This window comes from Rhinatrema bivittatum, chromosome 2 (genome assembly GCF_901001135.1).
Source record: "Rhinatrema bivittatum chromosome 2, aRhiBiv1.1, whole genome shotgun sequence".
NCBI lineage: Eukaryota > Metazoa > Chordata > Amphibia > Gymnophiona > Rhinatrematidae > Rhinatrema > Rhinatrema bivittatum.
The window spans coordinates 818,572,867-818,595,327 of NC_042616.1; the positions used below are offsets into that span (position 1 = coordinate 818,572,867).

General features: G+C 48.0%; 1 protein-coding gene across 1 annotated transcript in view; it reads left to right on the forward strand.

Moving 5' to 3' along the window:
- Positions 1-22,461, forward strand: part of MROH1 (maestro heat like repeat family member 1) — a gene marked incomplete in the record, with an annotated part of 402,473 nt that overhangs the window by 163,732 nt on the left and 216,280 nt on the right. The window contains 2 exon segments of the mRNA XM_029592292.1: positions 14,158-14,280; positions 18,370-18,516. Coding sequence (XP_029448152.1) covers positions 14,158-14,280; positions 18,370-18,516 — 270 coding nt within the window.

A 22,461-nucleotide genomic window follows, 5' to 3' on the forward strand; every position in this document is an offset into this window, starting at 1 on the left:
CATCAGCCATTGCATACTATAAGGCCGATCCAATTCCGACACGTAAAAACAGGCGTCCAAACTGGATGCACTTTTTTTTTAATGTGCACGCAATCATCTCTCCTGGGCGCTCGATGTAAAAGGCAAATAAGCCACCATATTAAAAAGGATGCACTAGGGATAAATTGTGCGTCCCTAGCGCATCCATGGCATCAAGCGCCCATGAGATGTAGCTGTGCGCAGGTTAGGAAATTGAAGCTTGTAAATTAAGCATCTCTTTTCCTAACCTGACTGCTTTTAAAGACAGGAAAATTTGGTTCTTACCTGTTAATTTTCGTTCCTGTAGTACCACGGATCAGTCCAGACTCCTGGGTTTATTCATCTGTGCCAGCAGGTGGAGACAGAGAAAGTAAAACTGACACTGCTTTATGTACACTGATGCTACCTGCAGTTGCTCAATATTGATCTGTACCCAAGCTAAATGCAACAAACCACCAAAAACATTTCAAGATAAACTGATAAAACTTCTGATATCTGTAATTATACAACAGTTTGAGCGTACGACTCGCCACCCTCCTAAATTGGACAGATTCTGGACTGATCCGTGGTACTACAGGAACGAAAATTAACAGGTAAGAACCAAATTTTCCTTTCCCTGTATTTACCCGGATCAGTCCAGACTCTTGGGATGTACCAAAGCTCCTTAAACATGGTGGGACCTGGAGAGTCCCGCTCATAAAATGCCCTCGCCAAAAGACTGAGACTCCCAGTCTTCCACATCCAGCCGATAATGCTTCGCAAAAGTATGCAGAGACTTCCAAGTCTCCGCTCTACAAATTTCCTGTGGCGACACCAACTGAGCTTCTGTCCAGAAGGTAGCATGAGATTGAGTGGATTGGGCCCTCAAGTCTTCCGGAACTGGCTTTCCCTTAAGGATGTAAGCAGATCCAATAGCCTCCTTAAGCCATCTCGCAATGGTAGTCTTGGAGACCTGAGAACCCTTCTTCGGACCCTTCCACAAAATGAAAAGATTATCAGATCTTCTAAAATCATTAGTGACTTTAATGTAGTGGAGCAACGCCCTACAGAAGTCCAGCAGCCTAAACTCTCGAGCATTAGCCTCAGAAGCACCCAAATCCTGAAAGGCCGGTAACTCCACTGACTGATTAACATGGAAGGCGGATACCACTTTTGGGAGAAAGGATGGCACCGTCCACAAAGACACACCTACATCCGATATGTGAGAGAATGGATCTTGACATGACAGAGCTTGCAATTCCAAAATTCTTCTTGCAGAGGAAATGGCTACCAAGAAACCAACCTTTAGAGTCAATCTTTAAGGGTCCCTCTGTGGGTAGGATTGAACGGGGCCTCACACAAACCTCTAAGAACTAGACTGAGGTTCTAAGGAGGACAAACTCTCTCCTCACAGGAGGGTGCAAATTCTTGACTCCTCAAATAAATCTGATCACGTCAGGATGAGAAGACAAGCAGTAACCATCTATCTTTCCTCTCAAACAAGCCAAAGCCACCACTTGGACTCTAAGAGAGTTGAAAGCAAGGCCCTTGACTATAACCCTTCCTGAAGGAAAGACAAGACGTGGGACAGTGAAGCCCGTAATGCCTGCACTTCCTTAGCCACACACCTGGACTCGAAGACTTTCCAAATGCAGATGTAAGATGAAGAAGGTGGACTTCTGTCTTGACTGGAGCAGGGTAGAAATTACTGTTTCCGGGTACCCTCTCGTCCTCAAACGCCTCCTCTCAAAAGCCAAGCTGCTAGACAATAGCGATCTGCCTGGTTGGCAGGGCCCTGCCATAGAAGACGGAGGTGACTGAGCCGCAATGGACCATTCACCGCAAAGTTTACCAGATCTGCGAACCACGGCCGGCGAGGCCACTCCGGGGCCACCAGCACCACCTTCCTCGGATGTCTCTGTATCCGCTGCAAGACCTTTCCCACCAGCAGCCTTGAAGGGAAAACATATAGAACTCTGTGGCCAAGCTAACACCAGAGCATCTATGCCCTCTGCTCCATACTCCCTTCGTCTGTTGAAAAAACAAGGAGCCTTCGCATTGTGGTGCGTCGCCATCAGATCGACATGAGGGCGGCCCCATTTCTTGCAAATGAGCCACATCTCCCTGTCCGACAGCTCCCATTCTCCCAGATCGAGAAGAGCGTGACTGAGAAAATCCGCTTGGACATTGTCAATTCCTGCAATATGCGATGCCGCTATTTGAACCAGGTGCTGTTCCACCTAAAAGATCAGCTTCTGAACCTCCAGAGTTACTGAATGGCTCTTTGTGCCCCCCTGTCTGTTGATGTATGCTACAGTCGTCGCATTGTCTGACAGAACTCGCACCAAAGGCCAAAAAGCAAGTAACGCTAACAGCATCACCTTGGCTTACAAGCCTCCTTTCCAACCAGGTGCCCTGACATACTCTGGCATACTGCTCCCCATCCAGAGAGACTGGCATCTGTAGTCAAGATCACCCAATCTGGGACTTCCAATGCGACCCCTCGCATGAGGTTGGGTGTCTGCAGCCACCAAGACAGACTGTCCCTGGCTGAAGGAGAGAGAGGGACAGGCTGGTGAAACTCCTCCGACAGCGGACTCCACTGAGCCAGAAGGGTTCTTTAAAGTGGACGCATATGAGCAAAGGCCCACGGCACCAGATCTAGCATGGAAGTCATCAAACCGAGAACCTGCACAAATCCCAAGCTCTGGGGACAAGCAACTGTGACAGTCGCTGAACCTGAGTCTGTAGCTTGTGCATTCTCTCCTCCATCAGAAAGAACTTGCCTTGGCTCGTGTCGAAACGCACCCCCAGATACTCCAGAGTTTGAGATGGGGTTAAGTGGTTCTTGGCCAAATTCATCACCCAGCCTTGCGACCACAGAGTCTGAAGTACAGTCTGTACGGTGGAACAACAACTGCTCTCCAACTTTGCCTGAATAAGCCAATCGTCGAGATAAGGATGAACCAGGACTCCCTGACTCCGCAACGTCGCCGCTATGACCACCATGACTTTGGTAAAGGTACGGGGTGCTGTGGCCAGGCTGAACGGGAGCGCCTGAAACTGGAAGTGCTGTCCTAAGACCATAAACCTCAGGTAGCGTTGATGACCTCGGCAAATTGGAATGTGAAGATACGCTTCCGTGAAATCCAGCGACGCCTGGAACCCCTGGGTGTGTACAGCTGCTATCACCAACTGCAATGTTTCCATGCGAAATCAAGGGGCTTTCAATGCCGCATTCACGCATTTCAAATCGAGAATGGGGCAAAAGGATCCCCCCTCCTTCAGGACAACAAAGTAAATGGACTAGCGACCCGTTCAGAGTTCATCCGGAACCACGGCCCCCAAGCCTTGCAACCTGTCCAATGTCTCCGGCACCACCCAGCGCTTCTGCAGCAAGCCGCAGTGGGAGATCAGGAACAGGTCGTAGATGGGCTGAGCAAATTCTAAGCCGTATCCATCCCTTATGACACTGAGGACCCACTGATCCTGGGTGATTCTGGCCCACTCCTCATAAAAACAAGCCAGCTGACCCCCTATAAAAGGAATGGCAGCGTGGGCCGGCCTCACCTCATTGTGCCGATTTGTAACCTGAGGTTCCTCCAGTGATGGAGGTTCTGAAGGGCTGACGTTCTCCTCGAAAGGACTGTCCCCAGGACTGACCGCGAGACGAATAAGGCCTCTGGGTCACTGATGCGCTCCGCAGTTGCCGAGATCTTTGACTGTCCCGAAAACGCGGACATGGAGGAAAATTGTCTGCCCATAGGCTTGTCTTCCAGCAATCTATACACCTTAGTGTCACCTAATTGCTTCACGAACTGATCCAGCTCCTCACCAAATAAAAGTCGGTCTTTGAACGGCAGAGGCGCCAGCTGGGATTTAGACGAAACACCCGCTGACCTGTTACAAAGCCATAAGAGATGCCTTGCAGAAACTGCAGAACCCATAATACGGGAAGACGTCCGAACCACATCGTTCAATGCATCTGCCACAAAAGCTATTGCAGCTTCCAACCTGTCCACCTGACCATCTTGTGTACCACCGGACTCCGGGCTCTCCTGGGAATGCTGCACCCAGCATAAGCATGCCCTCTGCATGAAGCTGGAAAAAATAGCTGCACGGAGACTCAAAGCCGAGACCTCGAAAATCCACTTGAGATGGACCTCCTGCTTGCGGTCCTGAACATCCTTCAGAGCCACGGCCGGAATGGTCCTTGTCTTTGTGACGGCCGAGATCACGATATCCACCTTAGGGAGTGCAAAAAGTTCCAGGGCTTGCTCCAGCAAGGAATAAAGCTTGTCCATAGCCCTGCCGACTCGCAATCCCGCAGTCCGGGTTACCCCACTCCTGGTCCACCATAAGAACATAAGAAAATGCCATACTGGGTCAGACCAAGGGTCCATCAAGCCCAGCATCCTGTTTCCAACAGTGGCCAATCCAGGCCATAAGAACCTGGCAAGTACCCAAAAACTAAGTCTATTCCATGTAACCATTGCTAATGGCAGTGGCTATTCTCTAAGTGAACTTAATAGCAGGTAATGGACTTCTCCTCCAAGAACTTATCCAATCCTTTTTTAAACACAGCTATACTAACTGCACGAACCACATTCTCTGGCAACAAATTCCAGAATTTAATTGTGCGTTGAGTAAAAAAGAACTTTCTCCGATTAGTTTTAAATGTGCCCCATGCTAACTTCATGGAGTGTCCCCTAGTCTTTCTACTATCCGAAAGAGTAAATAACCGATTCACATCTACCCGTTCTAGACCTCTCATGATTTTAAACACCTCTATCATATCCCCCCTCAGTCGTCTCTTCTCCAAGCTGAAAAGTCCTAACCTCTTTAGTCTTTCCTCATAGGGGAGTTGTTCCATTCCCCTTATCATTTTGGTAGCCCTTCTCTGTACCTTCTCCATCGCAATTATATCTTTTTTGAGATGCGGCGACCAGAATTGTACACAGTATTCAAGGTGCGGTCTCACCATGGAGCGATACAGAGGCATTATGACATTTTCCGTTTTATTCATCATTCCTTTTCTAATAATTCCCAACATTCTGTTTGCTTTTTTGACTGCCGCAGCACACTGAACCGACGATTTCAATGTGTTATCCACTATGACACCTAGATCTCTTTCTTGGGTTGTAGCACCTAATGTGGAACCCAACATTGTGTAATTATAGCATGGGTTATTTTTCCCTATATGCATCACCTTGCACTTATCCACATTAAATTTCATCTGCCATTTGGATGCCCAATTTTCCAGTCTCACAAGGTCTTCCTGCAATTTATCACAATCTGCTTGTGATTTAACTACTCTGAACAATTTTGTGTCATCTGCAAATTTGATTATTTCACTCGTCGTATTTCTTTCCAGATCATTTATAAATATATTGAACAGTAAGGGTCCCAATACAGATCCCTGAGGCACTCCACTGTCCACTCCCTTCCATTGAGAAAATTGCCCATTCAATCCTACTCTCGGTTTCCTGTCTTTTAGCCAGTTTGCAATCCACGAAAGGACATTGCCACCTATCCCATGACTTTTTACTTTTCCTTGAAGCCTCTCATGAGGAACTTTGTCAAACGCCTTCTGAAAATCCAAGTATACTATATCTACCGGTTCACCTTTATCCACATGTTTATTAACTCCTTCAAAAAAGTGAAGCAGATTTGTGAGGCAAGACTTGCCCTGGGTAAAGCCATGCTGACTTTGTTCCATTAAACCATGTCTTTCTATATGTTCTGTGATTTTGATGTTTAGAACCCTTTCCACTATTTTTCCTGGCACTGAAGTCAGGCTAACCGGTCTGTAGTTTCCCGGATCGCCCCTGGAGCCCTTTTTAAATATTGGGGTTACATTTGCTATCCTCCAGTCTTCAGGTAGAATGGATGATTTTAATGATAAGTTACAAATTTTTACTAATAGGTCTGAAATTTCATTTTTTAGTTCCTTCAGAACTCTGGGGTGTATACCATCCGGTCCAGGTGATTTACTACTCTTCAGTTTGTCAATCAGACCTACCACATCTTCTAGGTTCACCGTGATTTGATTCAGTCCATCTGAATCATTACCCATGAAAACCTTCTCCATTACGGGTACCTCCCCAACATCCTCTTCAGTAAACACCGAAGCAAAGAAATCATTTAATCTTTCTGCGATGGCCTTATCTTCTCTAAGTGCCCCTTTAACCCCTCGATCATCTAACGGTCCAACTGACTCCCTCACAGGCTTTCTGCTTCGGATATATTTTAAAAAGTTTTTACTGTGAGTTTTTGCCTCTACAGCCAACTTCTTTTCAAATTCTCTCTTAGCCTGTCTTATCAATTTCTTACATTTAACTTGCCAATGTTTATGCTTTATCCTATTTTCTTGTGTTGGATCCTTCTTCCAATTTTTGAATGAAGATCTTTTGGCTAAAATAGCTTCTTTCACCTCCCCTTTTAACCATGCCGGTAATTGTTTTGCCTTCTTTCCACCTTTCTTAATGTGTGGAATACATCTGGACTGTGCTTCTAGAATGGTATTTTTAACAATGACCACGCCTCTTGGACATTTTCTACTTTTGTAGCTGCTCCTTTCAGTTTTTTTCTAACAATTTTTCTCATTTTATCAAAGTTTCCCTTTTGAAAGTTTAGCACGAGAGCCTTGGATTTGCACACTGTTCCTTTTCCAGTCATTAAATCAAATTTGATCATATTATGATCACTATTGCCAAGCGGCCCCACCACCGTTACCTCTCTCACCAAGTCCTGTGCTCCACTGAGAATTAGATCTAAAATTGCTCCCTCTCGCGTCGGTTCCTGAACCAATTGCTCCATAAAGCTATCATTTATTCCATCCAGGAACGTTATCTCTCTAGCGTGACCCGATGATACATTTACCCAGTCTATATTGGGGTAATTGAAGTCTCCCATTATTACTGCGCTACCAATTTGGTTAGCTTCCCTAATTTCTCTTAGCATTTCACTGTCCATCTCACCATCTTGACCAGGTGGACGGTAGTATACCCCTATCACTGTAGTCTTCCCTGACACACAAGGGATTTCTACCCATAAAGATTCAATTTTGTATTTAGTCTCATGCAGGATGTTTATCCTGTTGGACTCTATGCCATCCCGGACATAAAGTGCCACACCTCCTCCCGACTGCTCCTCTCTGTCATTGCGATATAATTTGTACCCCGGTATAGCACTGTCCCATTGGTTATCCTCTTTCCACCATGTCTCTGAGATGATACGGAAACCCAAAATGATGATATGGAAACCCAAAATGAGCGCTCCGCGTGCCCTCCAAGACTGGATCCGCTTTGTCCTTGCGAGAGTCACCAAGTGGAGGCTGGAGCCCCAGCTCCTCCAAAACTTGGGGAATGAGTGGGGTCAGCTCCTCCCTGCGGAACAACCGGAGGATCTTGGGGTCATCACCCTCCGCCGTAGGCCTCAGATCAACATCATCCCCCTGCATATCCACCACATCCAAATCTGCCTCCCGGCCCTGCGAGAGCGGTGCCCTCGAGTGGCAGGCCTCAGTCTGCGGAACCATACTAGGCGAACGCAGCCCCCTGGTGGTCGAAGTGTTCTATAACGGTCCGGGTCTGACCGGTCCCAATCCCACCTCCGGAAACAAAGTGGGGAGGTTCTTGTCCATCCCAGTGGAACCCAAATCCCTCCTGCTGAGCCAAAGAAGCCCTATACATCAAAAGAACGAACTCGGGCGAAAACAGAGTCGGGCCAGTGGTGAGCGATTGGGGCCTCAAACTGTCGTAACCCACGTAGCCCTCATGGTCCCCCTGTCCCCCATTAGGACCCGAGAGGACCGGGGAAAACGTGGGAGGGAGATCCCCAGCAGTCCCTGAAAGAGTAGGCCCGATCGCAGGGGGATCCAAGATGGCTGCCGTTCCCGCGGTTAGAGCATTGGGAGGCTGCACGCGGACTGCCCTGTTCCGATCTGTAGTCGGCGTTGCAGGCGCATTTTTTTTTTTCTATTTGGCAGGTGTAGGGAGATTCGAGGGTTCCTCCCCATCCGAAGCGCAGGCCAAACACAGACCGCGATGATTCAGCCGCTCCACATGTGCGGCAGGCCACCCCCCGTACCATCGTGTCGCTGGAGCAGGAGAGAAAAAATCAGTGATAAAAGATTCCCCGATGAAAAGAGCCCGGAAAAATAACACGGGAGGGGGAGAGTCATCCTCCTTACTCAACTCCTACATGCCTCTCCATAGACTGATAGATTTCTTTTTTTTTTTTTTTTTTTAAATAAACTGAAAACAAAACCTCACACTGGCTTCCTGCTCCAAATTCTGAAGAGAGCTGGCCAGCTCAATTCAGCAAGTTAATGGAAAGGAGAGGAACGTGAGGAAAAGAGCCCATGAAAAAGAAATCTAGTCACCTAAGAGACCTTGCGAAGGGGAGGGATCTGGACCACCAGATGTGCACCCCACGGTAACCCCTGGATCGGGCGAACAAAAGGGTCCTCACGAGGAACCCCCGACCCTTGGGAGGAAGGCTCAGAGTAACCAAAAATAATGGGGAAAATCCTGGACCAAACTGCAGGTTTATGCACCTCCACCATCTGCCGGAGACAGAGAAATGCTGAGGAACTGCAGGTGGCATCAGTGTATAGGAAACAGTGTCAGCGAGGCTTTTCTCTGTCTCCATCTGCTGGCACGGATGAATAAATCCAGGAGTCTGGACTGATCCGGGTACATACAGGGAACTTTTTTTTTGCTGCTTCTGTGGTTCTTCCTGCTTTGCATCACGACAATGTTAAGTCATAAGAACCACAGAAAAGCAGTATTTTCTGCTTTTCTGTGTATGGCTTGAGGCCTCTCAAAACTTAACGCCAGCTCTGGGGTTGGCGTTAATTTTTGTGCATAAAAATGTAATTACCTCACACATGATAGAATGAAAAAATCCTTTATTTAAAAAATTGTTGTTTATACATATAATAAATTATTGAAATGGTGAGAGAAATTGTTAGTTAATTGTCCTCTGGTACATGCATATGATTGTATTATCAACAGAGGTGTTGCACGTAAATGTTTACCTGATAAGGTTTCCCTGAAGTGCAGGGTAGTATCATAGTGTCAGTACATTACAAAGTAATTGTGGCCAGTTTGAGAGTTTAATACAATGGAAAGAATGCATAGTTATACCAGTGAAGCAGCGTCCGGTATTTTGGCAGGGTTTAGATTGTTTGATACACCCATCACTCAGTTAACGAGTGAAGGGGATTGGAATGCTTTTATAAAAATTAAGAGAAAGTTGATCAGAATGGAATTACACGCAGCAACACTTGCTGAATACTGTCATTGCAATCGTATACCACGAGGTCTTAGAGTCAATAAAGAGCCGCATTTGTTTGCAACAGAGGAAACATTTGTTGAGTGTTGGAACGCAATACTTAACAAATGTAGTTACGACCTGATGGTGTTGATCGTATCTACTACTAAATCACAATTAGAAGATATTAACAAGGAAATAGAAGCAGAAATTCTCAAGTTGAAAAACAATACAGCTATTGATATATTTGAAAATAAACTTAATGAACATCAAAAACAACTCGATGAATATCATGCAGAGATTAAAAAAATGAAAATGACTAAATTTGAACGAGACGAAAAAGATTACACCACAGGATACGTATACCCCTGGATGCAAACAAAACGAGTGTACAAGTACAAACAAAAAGGAGACTTTTCATCTTCATCTGATGATTCTTCAGAGGAAGAGAGAAGAAACACTGATTCAAGAGACAATGGTAGGCAAGTAAGGTTTAAAGACTCAAATGAATATCAAGAGAGTAATAGACCCACCAAAGAAGGAACTGCATCACGGGGGCGAGGTAATAGAGGAGATCATAACTACAGAACTAGAAAAAATTACGGCTCTCGTGAGCCGTATAATTTTCGTAGGTAATGACAATATATTACATGAGAGAGAAACTCAATCCCGCAATAATCAACTGAGGGTAGGTGGTTTTCACCGACCTCAGGTTGATAATGTGGTGAATTTATCTTCTAAAATATTTGATGATAATACATTGGAAGTGCTTAATAAAGGGCTCTCATTTGTTCCGGTGAAAAAATATGATGCATTTTCTACCCATGTAGACTTAAATAAATTTTTTCGGAGATTGAGGTTAAGAGATTTTTTTGGACCAAATCAAGAGGGATATATTAAGAATAAATTGGTAAAGCCGTCTAATTGGATGCCAACAGAACCCCCCAACCCATTAATTGTTGCATTTGAAACTATAATTAATAGAGAAGTAGCCTTGATTGAGGAACATAAAGATTGGGTTAATTATAATGTACCTAAAGAACAAATGGATTCCATACACACTCTATGTCAGGATTCAAGTATCACTATTAAGGGAGCAGATAAAGGGGGTGCCCTTGTGATAATGGATACGTCTGATTATGAGGCTGAGGCTTGGCAGCAGCTTCATAATGAACAATTTTATGTACAGATATTTGAAGATCCAGGTGAAAGTACAAGGAATTGTATTAATGAGATAGTAGCTGATGCCCTAACACTTAAACATATCACCAATAAGGAGGCCAAATTTATACATGTAGACACCTTTGTAACACCTTACATATATTTTGTCCCAAAGATACACAAATCAATGGAGAAACCCCCCGGACGTCCAATCGTCTCGGGCAGAGGGTCTATTTTTGAAAATGCAGCAAAATACATTGATTGTATTCTACAACCATTGGTGAAAGATATAAGATCATATGTGAGAGATTCTACAGCATTTATTAACTTGTTGGAACAAATGGGAAGAATTCAAGATAACAGTATGATTGTTACAGCAGATGTAACTGCTCTATATACCAACATACCTCAAAATGAGGCATTGACAATTATAGATAATTCTTTGATTAAGTTAGGAATCCGCTCTTCAAAAAGGTGTATGATTAATCAATTGGCAAAAATAGTTATTACTCAATTTTATTTTGAATTTCAGACTCATTTATTTAAACAGATCAAAGGTATCCCCATGGGTTCCCCACTGGCACCTTCGGTTGCCTGTCTTTATGTAGCTGCATACGAGGATAAACATTTATATACAACACTTCAGTTTCAATATATAAAGTTTTATAAACGATATATTGATGATTTATTTTTGATTTGGGTGGGTGATAGACAGCAACTACAAGAATTTGAACAATATCTTAATATATGTGACCCAAATTTAAAATTTACAGTACAAATGAATGAAAAGCAGTTACCTTTTTTGGATATAATGGTAAAAATAGAAAATGGGATCATTTCTACATCGGTTTATACCAAACCCACAGACAGGAACACAACATTACACTTTGAAAGCTTTCATCCTAAGAGATTGAGAGAATCCATACCGATAAGTCAGTTTCTCAGATACCGGCATATATGTACTACTGTTAAGGAATACAAACAACATGCGGAACATCTGTCAAAAAAATTTAGGGAAAGAGGTTACCCTTCGGGATGCATAAAACGTGCATACAAAAGAGCATTGTATGCTAATAGAACCAATTTACTTTTACCAAGTCCTCAAAATCAAGTAACCCGATCCATTTGTACACTGCCGTTTTCCACCAAATCACATCAAATAAAACAATGTATTCTTAAACATTGGTACATACTTCAGTCTTTACCAGGGTTTGAAGAAGCACCTGTGTTTGCAATGCGACGAGGAGCTAGTATTAGATCTTTATTAGCAAGACAACAAGAAAAAATTAGAAAAGAAGATTGGGGTCAATTTAAATGTGATAGATGTTCGGTATGTCAGAATGTGTGGGAACTCAAATTGTTTAAGATTCCACATTGGAAGTATGATTTTGTTCTTAAAGGTCATTTTTCTTGTGATACCAGAATGGTGATTTACGCTGTCGTGTGCCCGTGTAGATTGATATACATAGGTTTCACCACAAGGACTATCAGACAACGTATAGTGGAACATAAAAGTAGATTAAGAACTAAGAAAAGTGGTGCTCCACTAGTATCCCATTGGGAACAATATAATCATGACATAGAAGATTTGCGGTTCTTTGTAATCCAACAGTGTAATGTGAGACAACAGGGAGATGTCACCAACATTCTCAGAAAAATTGAACAAAAATTTATATACCAATGGAATACTGTATACCCTTATGGGTTAAATGAAATGATTGAATGGGAGGCATTTTTCAGGTAATGTAAGTTGGATATGAATGTGTGTTAAAATAATCAATTTTTGAGATGTTGTGTTGAGATCATGCAACATGGTGATTAAATGTTAAAAAACGCAATGAAATTGGTTCACAAGTGGTGACTGGATATTATAGGCTGATCCGTGAGATGCAGCGTTGAGATTAATCATTAAAAAACATATATATATGTGACAATATTAAAGCTGGCATTAATATGTGGATTTATAGTGTCTTTGTATTTGGTAATGAGGGTTATGAGAATAACAAATCGGGTTTTTTTGATACAGGTATAAGGTAGAATGACATAGATGTATTCCCGTTACTTCATTTAAGTTGACTTTATTACGGTGCACACGCACATACGTAGTTTACGTCAGAAGCGTGGTATTGGATAGGTTATCTGGACTTTAAATGGAAGGTGTTTTTGTGCAGTTAGTCGTAAGCGTTCGTGAAGGAAGGAAGTATCAAGCGTCTGATCGGGCTGGTTATAAACCGTGAAGTAAATGTAGAAGATGATTTGATGGTTTTGAAAACGTAAGTTTATGGCGATTTAGGTGGGGTAAGTGGAACAGCTGATAGATAGTGATAAGGGTTATAATGGTACCACAATGATATTTTTCATAGGTTTGAAAAAATTCTCTGCAACGGGATTTAAGCTAGGCTATGGTAGCTAGCATGCCTTCTGAGATGGACAATTGACATTTAAAGTTGAGCCGGAACAGATATGGAAGTTAGTAGTAATCGGCCGTATAAATGCGGGTAAGATGGCACTTTTGGAATTTGTAGTTAGTTCTTTAAGGTAATACTTTAGTGAGTTTATTTAAGTATTTGTGATATTTTTCAGTGATTAATCGTGTGAGGACTACATTGGTGGGAGAAGTACATAAGAAAATGCAGCGTGAGAAGAACATTACATGAAATCAATATCCACACAACATATGATAATATTGAATATGATATATGCTCATTAAAAAGTGTTTGAATTGTTTACATTGATGAGAACAATGTTGGACCCATGAGTTTAATGTTTAAAGGTTCCCTGAAGAAGCCTGTTTTGCAGGTGAAACGAGTCATCTCGTAGGAATAATTGAATAACTGTTAAAGGGTCATTGTATGGATACAAATATATGTTGATGTATACATGTAATGTGATAATGATGCATTAAGGGTTTTATGTGTGAGTGGTGTGGATGGGGTATGTTTGTGGATCAATATGTGGGATTGTTGATTAGGATGTGTTTTAATTATGTAATTACCTCACACATGATAGAATGAAAAAATCCTTTATTTAAAAAATTGTTGTTTATACATATAATAAATTATTGAAATGGTGAGAGAAATTGTTAGTTAATTGTCCTCTGGTACATGCTTATGATTGTATTATCAACAGAGGTGTTGCACGTAAATGTTTACCTAAAAATGTACGCAGCCAGGCTGCAGCAGTTTTTTACATCGGGCATACTAGCTAATAGCCTCATCAACATGCATTTACGTGTGAGGAGCACTGTTAGTTACGCGCTGGTTTGGACGAGCTAATCCCGGTATTGTATCAGGCGTAAGTAGCGCGTCCAAAACGCACGCCCAACGGCGCGTTCAGCGGCGCGCTGACCTTAGCGCCCAGTATTGCATGGGCCGGACAGTATTCTGCTTTCAGGATCTGCGGTCTTCCAGTGACCATGTGTGTAGTCCATGGCCAGTGCCGCTCTTGTGAGAGCTGCTTCCTGTGCTCCACCTCAGCTGGTGCTGCTGCAGTAGCTGCCTCTATGTCCGCCTGTAGTGCTGCTCCTCAGGTGACAGGCTCTGGTCTTCTCTTCTCATCATGCACTGCTGGTGGCCATGTCCTGTGGCCCATAGCTTCCGGGCTTTCCTCCGTGCCCTATCAGATTCTTACCCTGACAGATGGCTGTGATTGTAATGAGGATTGGAGACGGCACCACAGACGGCTTCCTTTCTCAACCTGCTCTCCCTTCTTCTGCCCTAGGGACTCGCCTGTGCAGTTGGGATCTGTGCGGTCAGTCACTTAGATGAAACCCTAGCAAAGCTGGAGGAGTTCCACAAATCTGACGTGATAAAGAAGAGCATGGGGATATTCACGCTCTTTAAGGTAAGCGGAGCTCTGAGGCACTGGGTTTGCCAAATGCGTATGGAACAAACAGGGTGTGCTGCGGTTTGTCTAATGGGCCCTGCTACAGAGGCAGCACTCACAGCCCCGGGAGATGCAATGGGCCAGACTCGGGGTGCACGAGGGTGCAGGCAGACTGATTCTGCACTCACAGCCCCGGGAGATGCAATGGGCCAGACTCGGGGTGCACGAGGGTGCGGGCAGACTGATTCTGCACTCACAGCCCTGGGAGATGCAATGGGCCAGACTCGGGGTGCATGAGGGTGCGGGCAGACTGATTCAGCACTCACAGCCCCGGGAGATGCAATGGGCCAGACTCGGGGTGCATGAGGGTGCAGGCAGACTGATTCTGCACTCACAGCCCCGGGAGGTGCAATGGGCCAGACTCGGGGTGCATGAGGGTGCAGGCAGACTGATTCTGCACTCACAGCCCCGGGAGGTGCAATGGGCCAGACTCGGGGTGCATGAGGGTGCAGGCAGACTGATTCTGCACTCACAGCCCCGGGAGATGCAATGGGCCAGACTCGGGGTGCACGAGGGTGCAGGCAGACTGATTCAGCACTCACATCCCCGGGAGATGCAATGGGCCTGACCTGGGGTGCATGAGGGTGCAGGCAGACTGATTCAGCACTCACATCCCCGGGAGATGCAATGGGCCAGACTCGGGGTGCACGAGGGTGCAGGCAGACTGATTCTGCACTCACAGCCCCGGGAGATGCAATGGGCCAGACTCGGGGTGCATGAGGGTGCAGGCAGACTGATTCAGCACTCACAGCCCCGGGAGGTGCAATGGGCCAGACTCGGGGTGCACGAAGACGCAGGCAGACTGATTCTGCACTCACAGCCCAGGGAGATGCAATGGGCCTGACTCGGGGTGCATGAGGGTGCAGGCAGACTGATTCTGCACTCACAGCCCCGGGAGATGCAATGGGCCAGACTCGGGGTGCACGAGGGTGCAGGCAGACTGATTCAGCACTCACAGTCCTGGGAGATGCAATGGGCCAGACCCGGGGTGCATGAGGGTGCAGTCAGACTGATTCTGCACTCACAGCCCCGGGAGATGCAATGGGCCAGACTCTGGGTGCATGAGGGCGCAGGCAGACTGATTCTGCACTCACAGCCCCGGGAGGTGCAATGGGCCAGACTCGGGGTGCATGAGGGTGCAGGCAGACTGATTCTGCACTCACAGCCCCGGGAGGTGCAATGGGCCAGACTCGGGGTGCATGAGGGTGCAGGCAGACTGATTCTGCACTCACAGCCCCGGGAGGTGCAATGGGCCAGACTCGGGGTGCATGAGGGTGCAGGCAGACTGATTCTGCACTCACAGCCCCGGGAGATGCAATGGGCCAGGCTCGGGGTGCACGAGGGTGCGGGCAGACTGATTCTGCACTCACAGCCCCGGGAGGTGCAATGGGCCAGACTCGAGGTGCACGAAGTTGCAGGCAGACTGATTCTGCACTCACAGTCCCGGGAGGTGCAATGGGCCAGACTCGGGGTGCACGAGGGTGCAGGGAGACTGATTCAGCACTCACAGCCCCGGGAGATGCAATGGGCCAGACTCGGGGTGCACGAGGGTGCAGGCAGACTGATTCTACACTCACAGCCCCGGGAGATGCAATGGGCCAGACTCGGGGTGCACGAGGGTGCAGGCAGACTGATTCAGCACTCACAGTCCCGGGAGATGCAATGGGCCAGACTCGGGGTGCATGAGGGTGCAGGCAGACTGATTCAGCACTCACAGCCCCGGGAGGTGCAATAGGCCAGACTCGGGGTGCACGAGGGTGCATGCAGACTGATTCAGCACTCACAGCCCCAGGAGGTGCAATGGGCCAGACTCGGGGTGCATGGGGGTGCAGGCAGACTGATTCTGCACTCACAGTCCCGGGAGATGCAATGGGCCAGACTCGGGGTGCATGAGGGTGCAGGGAGAGTGATTCAGCACTCTCAGCCCCGGGAGATGCAATGGGCCAGACTCGGGGTGCATGAGGGTGCAGGCAGACTGATTCTGCACTCTCAGCCCCGGGAGATGCAATGGGCCAGACTCGGGGTGCATGAGGGTGCAGGCAGACTGATTCAGCACTCACAGTCCCGGGAGGTGCAATGGGCCAGACTCGGGGTGCACGAGGGTGCAGGCAGACTGATTCTGCACTCACAGCCCCGGGAGATGCAATGGGCCAGACTCGGGGTGCATGAGGGTGCAGGGAGACTGATTCAGCACTCACATCCCCGGGAGATGCAATGGGCCAGACTCGGGGTGCACGAGGGTGCAGGCAGACTGATTCAGCACTCACATCCCCGGGAGATGCAATGGGCCAGACTCGGGGTGCATGAGGGTGCAGGCAGACTGATTCTGCACTCACAGCCCCGGGAGATGCAATGGGCCAGACTCGGGGTGCATGAGGGTGCAGGGAGACTGATTCTGCACTCACAGCCCCGGGAGATGCAATGGGCCAGACTCGGGGTGCATGAGGGCGCAGGCAGACTGATTCTGCACTCACAGCCCCGGGAGATGCAATGGGCCAGACTCGGGGTGCACGAGGGCGCAGGGAGACTGATTCTGCACTCACAGCCCCGGGAGATGCAATGGGCCAGACTCGGGGTGCATGAGGGTGCAGGCAGACTGATTCTGCACTCACAGCCCCGGGAGGTGCAATGGGCCAGACTCGGGGTGCATGAGGGTGCAGGCAGACTGATTCTGCACTCACAGCCCCGGGAGGTGCAATGGGTCAGACTCGGGGTGCATGAGGGCGCAGGCAGACTGATTCTGCAGGGAAGCTCAGTTGAAGACTGGAGGAGGGTAGCTTTGAGTGAAGGTTCATCGTATCGTAATTTATTTGAAGCTGGTTCTGATTTTTGCTCATAATTCAGAGGAGGAGGAGGCTGCTGAGCTCCTACCCTCTTGATCCAGTGGCTCCGTCCTCCTGGCTGCTGCTGTCAGCGGATGCCACATCCGGTCAGGAAGGACATTTGCACTGAACGTCAGCTCTAAGCTCCTGACCACATGTTAGGTTTTAGCTGAGATTGCTGTAAAGCAGACTCAAGCCCCAAGCCTTATCCAGGTAAAATATTGCAAGCAAATCATCATCTCCAGTTATATTTATTTATTTATACTGCACCATAAGCAAAACTATCAGCGGGATTTACAATAAAAGCATCCGTAAATATATTCTGCCCCCTCCCCCGCCTCAAGCACTCTAGGGAACAGGAAAGCCCAAACAAGTTTCAGGAATCTGGGATCAGTCACTTCCCACCGCACTGCAATTGGTAACACATTTCATAGTTGTGGAGCCCGGCTAGTGAAAGCGCTTTTACAGAAGCCTGCAACCAAAATCCATGACCCCACTGAAGGTGAGGACCGAAAACCCTGCGAGTGCTGCAAGGCCCGACGTGGAACGTGGCATCTCGACGTGGACCGTGCCATCCCGACGTGGAACGTGGCATCCCGACGTGGAACGAGCCATCCCGACGTGGACCCGACGTGGAATGAGCCATCCCGACTTGGACCCAACGTGGACCGTGCCATCCTGACGTGGAATGAGCCATCCCAACTTGGACCCGACGTGGACCGTGCCATCCCGACTTGGACCCGACGTGGAACGAGCCATCCCGACGTGGAACCTGCCATCCCGACGTGGAATGAGCCATCCCGACTCACCCAGTGAAAAACCACTCGCAGTCACTGGAACTGAATTTATAATTCAGTGTGAAGAACAAACTCGCCCATACTGACAGCCCCTCCTTTCCATGGGGGGGTAATGGCGCTTTCAGGGCCCCGTCCCTTGGGTACTCGAGTCCCGCCTGAGCTTCCTTCCTCAGGTGCTCGTAGCTCCCATCAGGGACCCCTTTCCTTGGGCACTCATGAGTCCCTCTGGCCCCTGAGAATAGTCCTGCAGATGTCTTCAAGGGATGCCCTAGGCATAGAACGAGAGGTGATAATTTTACCTTTAAATAGATTTGTGCCTACCCACGGGCTCTTAACTTCCCTTTCATGGGGGGCAGCTGGAACGTGACAGATGTGACTGGAAGGTGATGCACGGTATTGAAACTGCTTTGTATTCCTGTTTCCGTCAGGACCGGAATGAAAACGAGTTAGAGAAGGTGAAGAGTGCACTTATCCTGTGCTATGGATACATCGCGCTTTATGCCTCAAAGGAGCTCCTACTGGCCAGGATCGAAACCGACATCCTCCGGAACATTCTGAAGTATTTCTACACAAAGGTGAGTTAGTGCGGGGGGCGAGATGCAGAGTTACATGCAGGGGCCTGAGGAGAGCGCCTCAGAAATCGTTCACATTGACGACAGTCTGCTAAAATGGTTAACCTGGAAAGCAAAACAGCTGGATTTAAGTGTCTGAAAGAACTGAGGTATAAACTATGAAATGAGTGGTAATCCATGCTTAAATACAATGAAGGACTTAGTTTCCTACAGGAACTCCCAGAAATATATATTAGATACAGGGGAGGACGGTGCCTCCTGCGCTGTGAGATCCTGCAGGGATTGCCAGATATTTGTATTAGATACAGGGGGGGACGGTGCCTCCTGCACTGTGAGATCCTGCAGGGATTGCCAGATATTTGTATTAGATACAGGGGAGGACGGTGCCTCCTGCGCTGTGAGATCCTGCAGGGATTGCCAGATATTTGTATCAGATACAGGGGAGGACGGTGCCTCCTGCGCTGTGAGATCCTGCAGGGATTGCCAGATATTTGTATCAGATACAGGGGAGGACGGTGCCTCCTGCACTGTGAGATCCTGCAGGGATTGCCAGATATTTGTATTAGATACAGGGGGGGACGGTGTCTCCTGCACTGTGAGATCCTGCAGGGATTGCCAGATATTTGTATTAGATACAGGGGGGGGGGGGGGATGGTGCCTCCTGCACTGTGAGATCCTGCAGGGATTGCCAGATATTTGCATCAGATACAGGGGAGGACGGTGCCTCCTGCACTGTGAGATCCTGCAGGGATTGCCAGATATTTGTATCAGGTACAGGGGAGGACGGTGTCTCCTGCACTGTGAGATCCTGCAGGGATTGCCAGATATTTGTATCAGATACAGGGGAGGATGGTGCCTCCTGCACTGTGAGATCCTGCAGGGATTGCCAGATATTTGCATCAGATACAGGGGAGGACGGTGCCTCCTGCACTGTGAGATCCTGCAGGGATTGCCAGATATTTGTATCAGATACAGGGGAGGATGGTGCCTCCTGCACTGTGAGATCCTGCAGGGATTGCCAGGTATTTGTATTAGATACAGGGGAGGACGGTGCCTCCTGCATTGTGAGATCCTGCAGGGATTGCCAGATATTTGTATCAGGTACAGGGGAGGACGGTGCCTCCTGCACTGTGAGATCCTGCAGGGATTGCCAGATATTTGTATCAGATACAGGGGAGGACGGTGCCTCCTGCACTGAGAGATCCTGCAGGGATTGCCAGATATTTGTATTAGATACAGGGGAGGATGGTGCCTCTTGCGCTGAGAGATCCTGCAGGGATTGCCAGATATTTGCATCAGGTACAGGGGAGGACGGTGCCTCCTGCGCTGTGAGGTCCTGCAGGGATTGCCAGATATTTGCATCAGATACAGGGGAGGACGGTGCCTCCTGCGCTGTGAGGTCCTGCAGGGATTGCCAGATATTTGCATCAGATACAGGGGAGGACGGTGCCTCCTGCGCTGTGAGGTCCTGCAGGGATTGCCAGATATTTGCATCAGATACAGGGGAGGACGGTGCCTCCTGCGCTGTGAGGTCCTGCAGGGATTGCCAGATATTTGCATCAGATAAAGGGGAGGACGGTGCCTCCTGCACTGTGAGATCCTGCAGGGATTGCCAGATATTTGTATCAGGTACAGGGGAGGACGGTGTCTCCTGCACTGTGAGATCCTGCAGGGGTTGCCAGATATTTGTATCAGATACAGGAGAGGACGGTGCCTCCTGCACTGTGAGATCCTGCAGGGATTGCCAGATATTTGTATCAGATACAGGGGAGGACGGTGCCTCCTGCACTGTGAGATCCTGCAGGGATTGCCAGATATTTGTATTAGATACAGGGGAGGACGGTGCCTCCTGCACTGTGAGATCCTGCAGGGATGGCCAGATATTTGTATCAGATACAGGGGAGGACTGTGTCTCCTGCACTGTGAGATCCTGCAGGGATTGCCAGATATTTGTATTAAATACAGGGGAGGACGGTGCCTCCTGCACTGTGAGGTCCTGCAGGGATTGCCAGATATTTGTATCAGATACAGGGGAGGGCGGTGCCTCCTGCACTGTGAGATCCTGCAGGGATTGCCAGATATTTGTATCAGGTACAGGGGAGGACGGTGTCTCCTGCACTGTGAGATCCTGCAGGGATTGCCAGATATTTGTATCAGGTACAGGGGAGGACGGTGTCTCCTGCACTGTGAGATCCTGCAGGGATTGCCAGATATTTGTATCAGATACAGGGGAGGACGGTGTCTCCTGCACTGTGAGATCCTGCAGGGATTGCCAGATATTTGTATCAGATACAGGGGAGGACGGTGTCTCCTGCACTGTGAGATCCTGCAGGGATTGCCAGATATTTGTATCAGATACAGGGGAGGACGGTGTCTCCTGCACTGTGAGATCCTGCAGGGATTGCCAGATATTTGCATCAGATACAGGGGACACACGATGCCTCCTGCACTGTGAGATCCTGCAGGGATTGCCAGATATTTGTATCAGATACAGGGGAGGACGGTGCCTCCTGCACTGTGAGATCCTGCAGGGATTGCCAGATATTTGTATCAGATACAGGGGAGGACGGTACCTCCTGCACTGTGAGGTCCTGCAGGGATTGCCAGATATTTGTATTAGATACAGGGGAGGACGGTGCCTCCTGCACTGAGAGATCCTGCAGGGATTGCCAGATATTTGTATCGGATACAGGGGAGGACGATGCCTCCTGCACTGTGAGATCCTGCAGGGATTGCCAGATATTTGTATCAGATACAGGGGAGGACGGTGCCTCCTGCACTGTGAGATCCTGCAGGGATTGCCAGATATTTGTATCAGATACAGGGGAGGACGGTACCTCCTGCACTGTGAGGTCCTGCAGGGATTGCCAGATATTTGTATTAGATACAGGGGAGGACGGTGCCTCCTGCACTGTGAGATCCTGCAGGGATTGCCAGATATTTGTATCAGATACAGGGGAGGACGGTACCTCCTGCACTGTGAGGTCCTGCAGGGATTGCCAGATATTTGTATTAGATACAGGGGAGGACGGTGCCTCCTGCACTGAGAGATCCTGCAGGGATTGCCAGATATTTGTATCGGATACAGGGGAGGACGATGCCTCCTGCATTGTGAGATCCTGCAGGGATTGCCAGATATTTGTATCAGATACAGGGGAGGACGGTGCCTCCTGCACTGTGAGATCCTGCAGGGATTGCCAGATATTTGTATCAGATACAGGGGAGGACGGTACCTCCTGCACTGTGAGGTCCTGCAGGGATTGCCAGATATTTGTATTAGATACAGGGGAGGACGGTGCCTCCTGCACTGAGAGATCCTGCAGGGATTGCCAGATATTTGTATCGGATACAGGGGAGGACGATGCCTCCTGCATTGTGAGATCCTGCAGGGATTGCCAGATATTTGTATCAGATACAGGGGAAGACAGTGCCTCCTGCACTGTGAGATCCTGCAGGGATTGCCAGATATTTGTATCAGATACAGGGGAGGACGGTGCCTCCTGCACTGTGAGATCCTGCAGGGATTGCCAGATATTTGCATCAGATACAGGGGAGGACGGTGCCTCCTGCACTGTGAGATCCTGCAGGGATTGCCAGATATTTGTATTAGATACAGGAGAGGACGGTGCCTCCTGCACTGTGAGATCCTGCAGGGATTGCCAGATATTTGTATCAGATACAGGGGAGGACGATGTCTCCTGCACTGTGAGATCCTGCAGGGATTGCCAGATATTTGTATCAGATACAGGGGAGGACGATGTCTCCTGCACTGTGAGATCCTGCAGGGATTGCCAGATATTTGCATCAGATACAGGGGGGACACACGATGCCTCCTGCACTGTGAGATTCTGAAGAAACCTGCATTCTCTATGGACAGGAATCTGCCACACAAGCAGGGTTGATGTCATCTGATGGCATCGAGGCAGAAAGCTGTCTCAGAGTTACGAA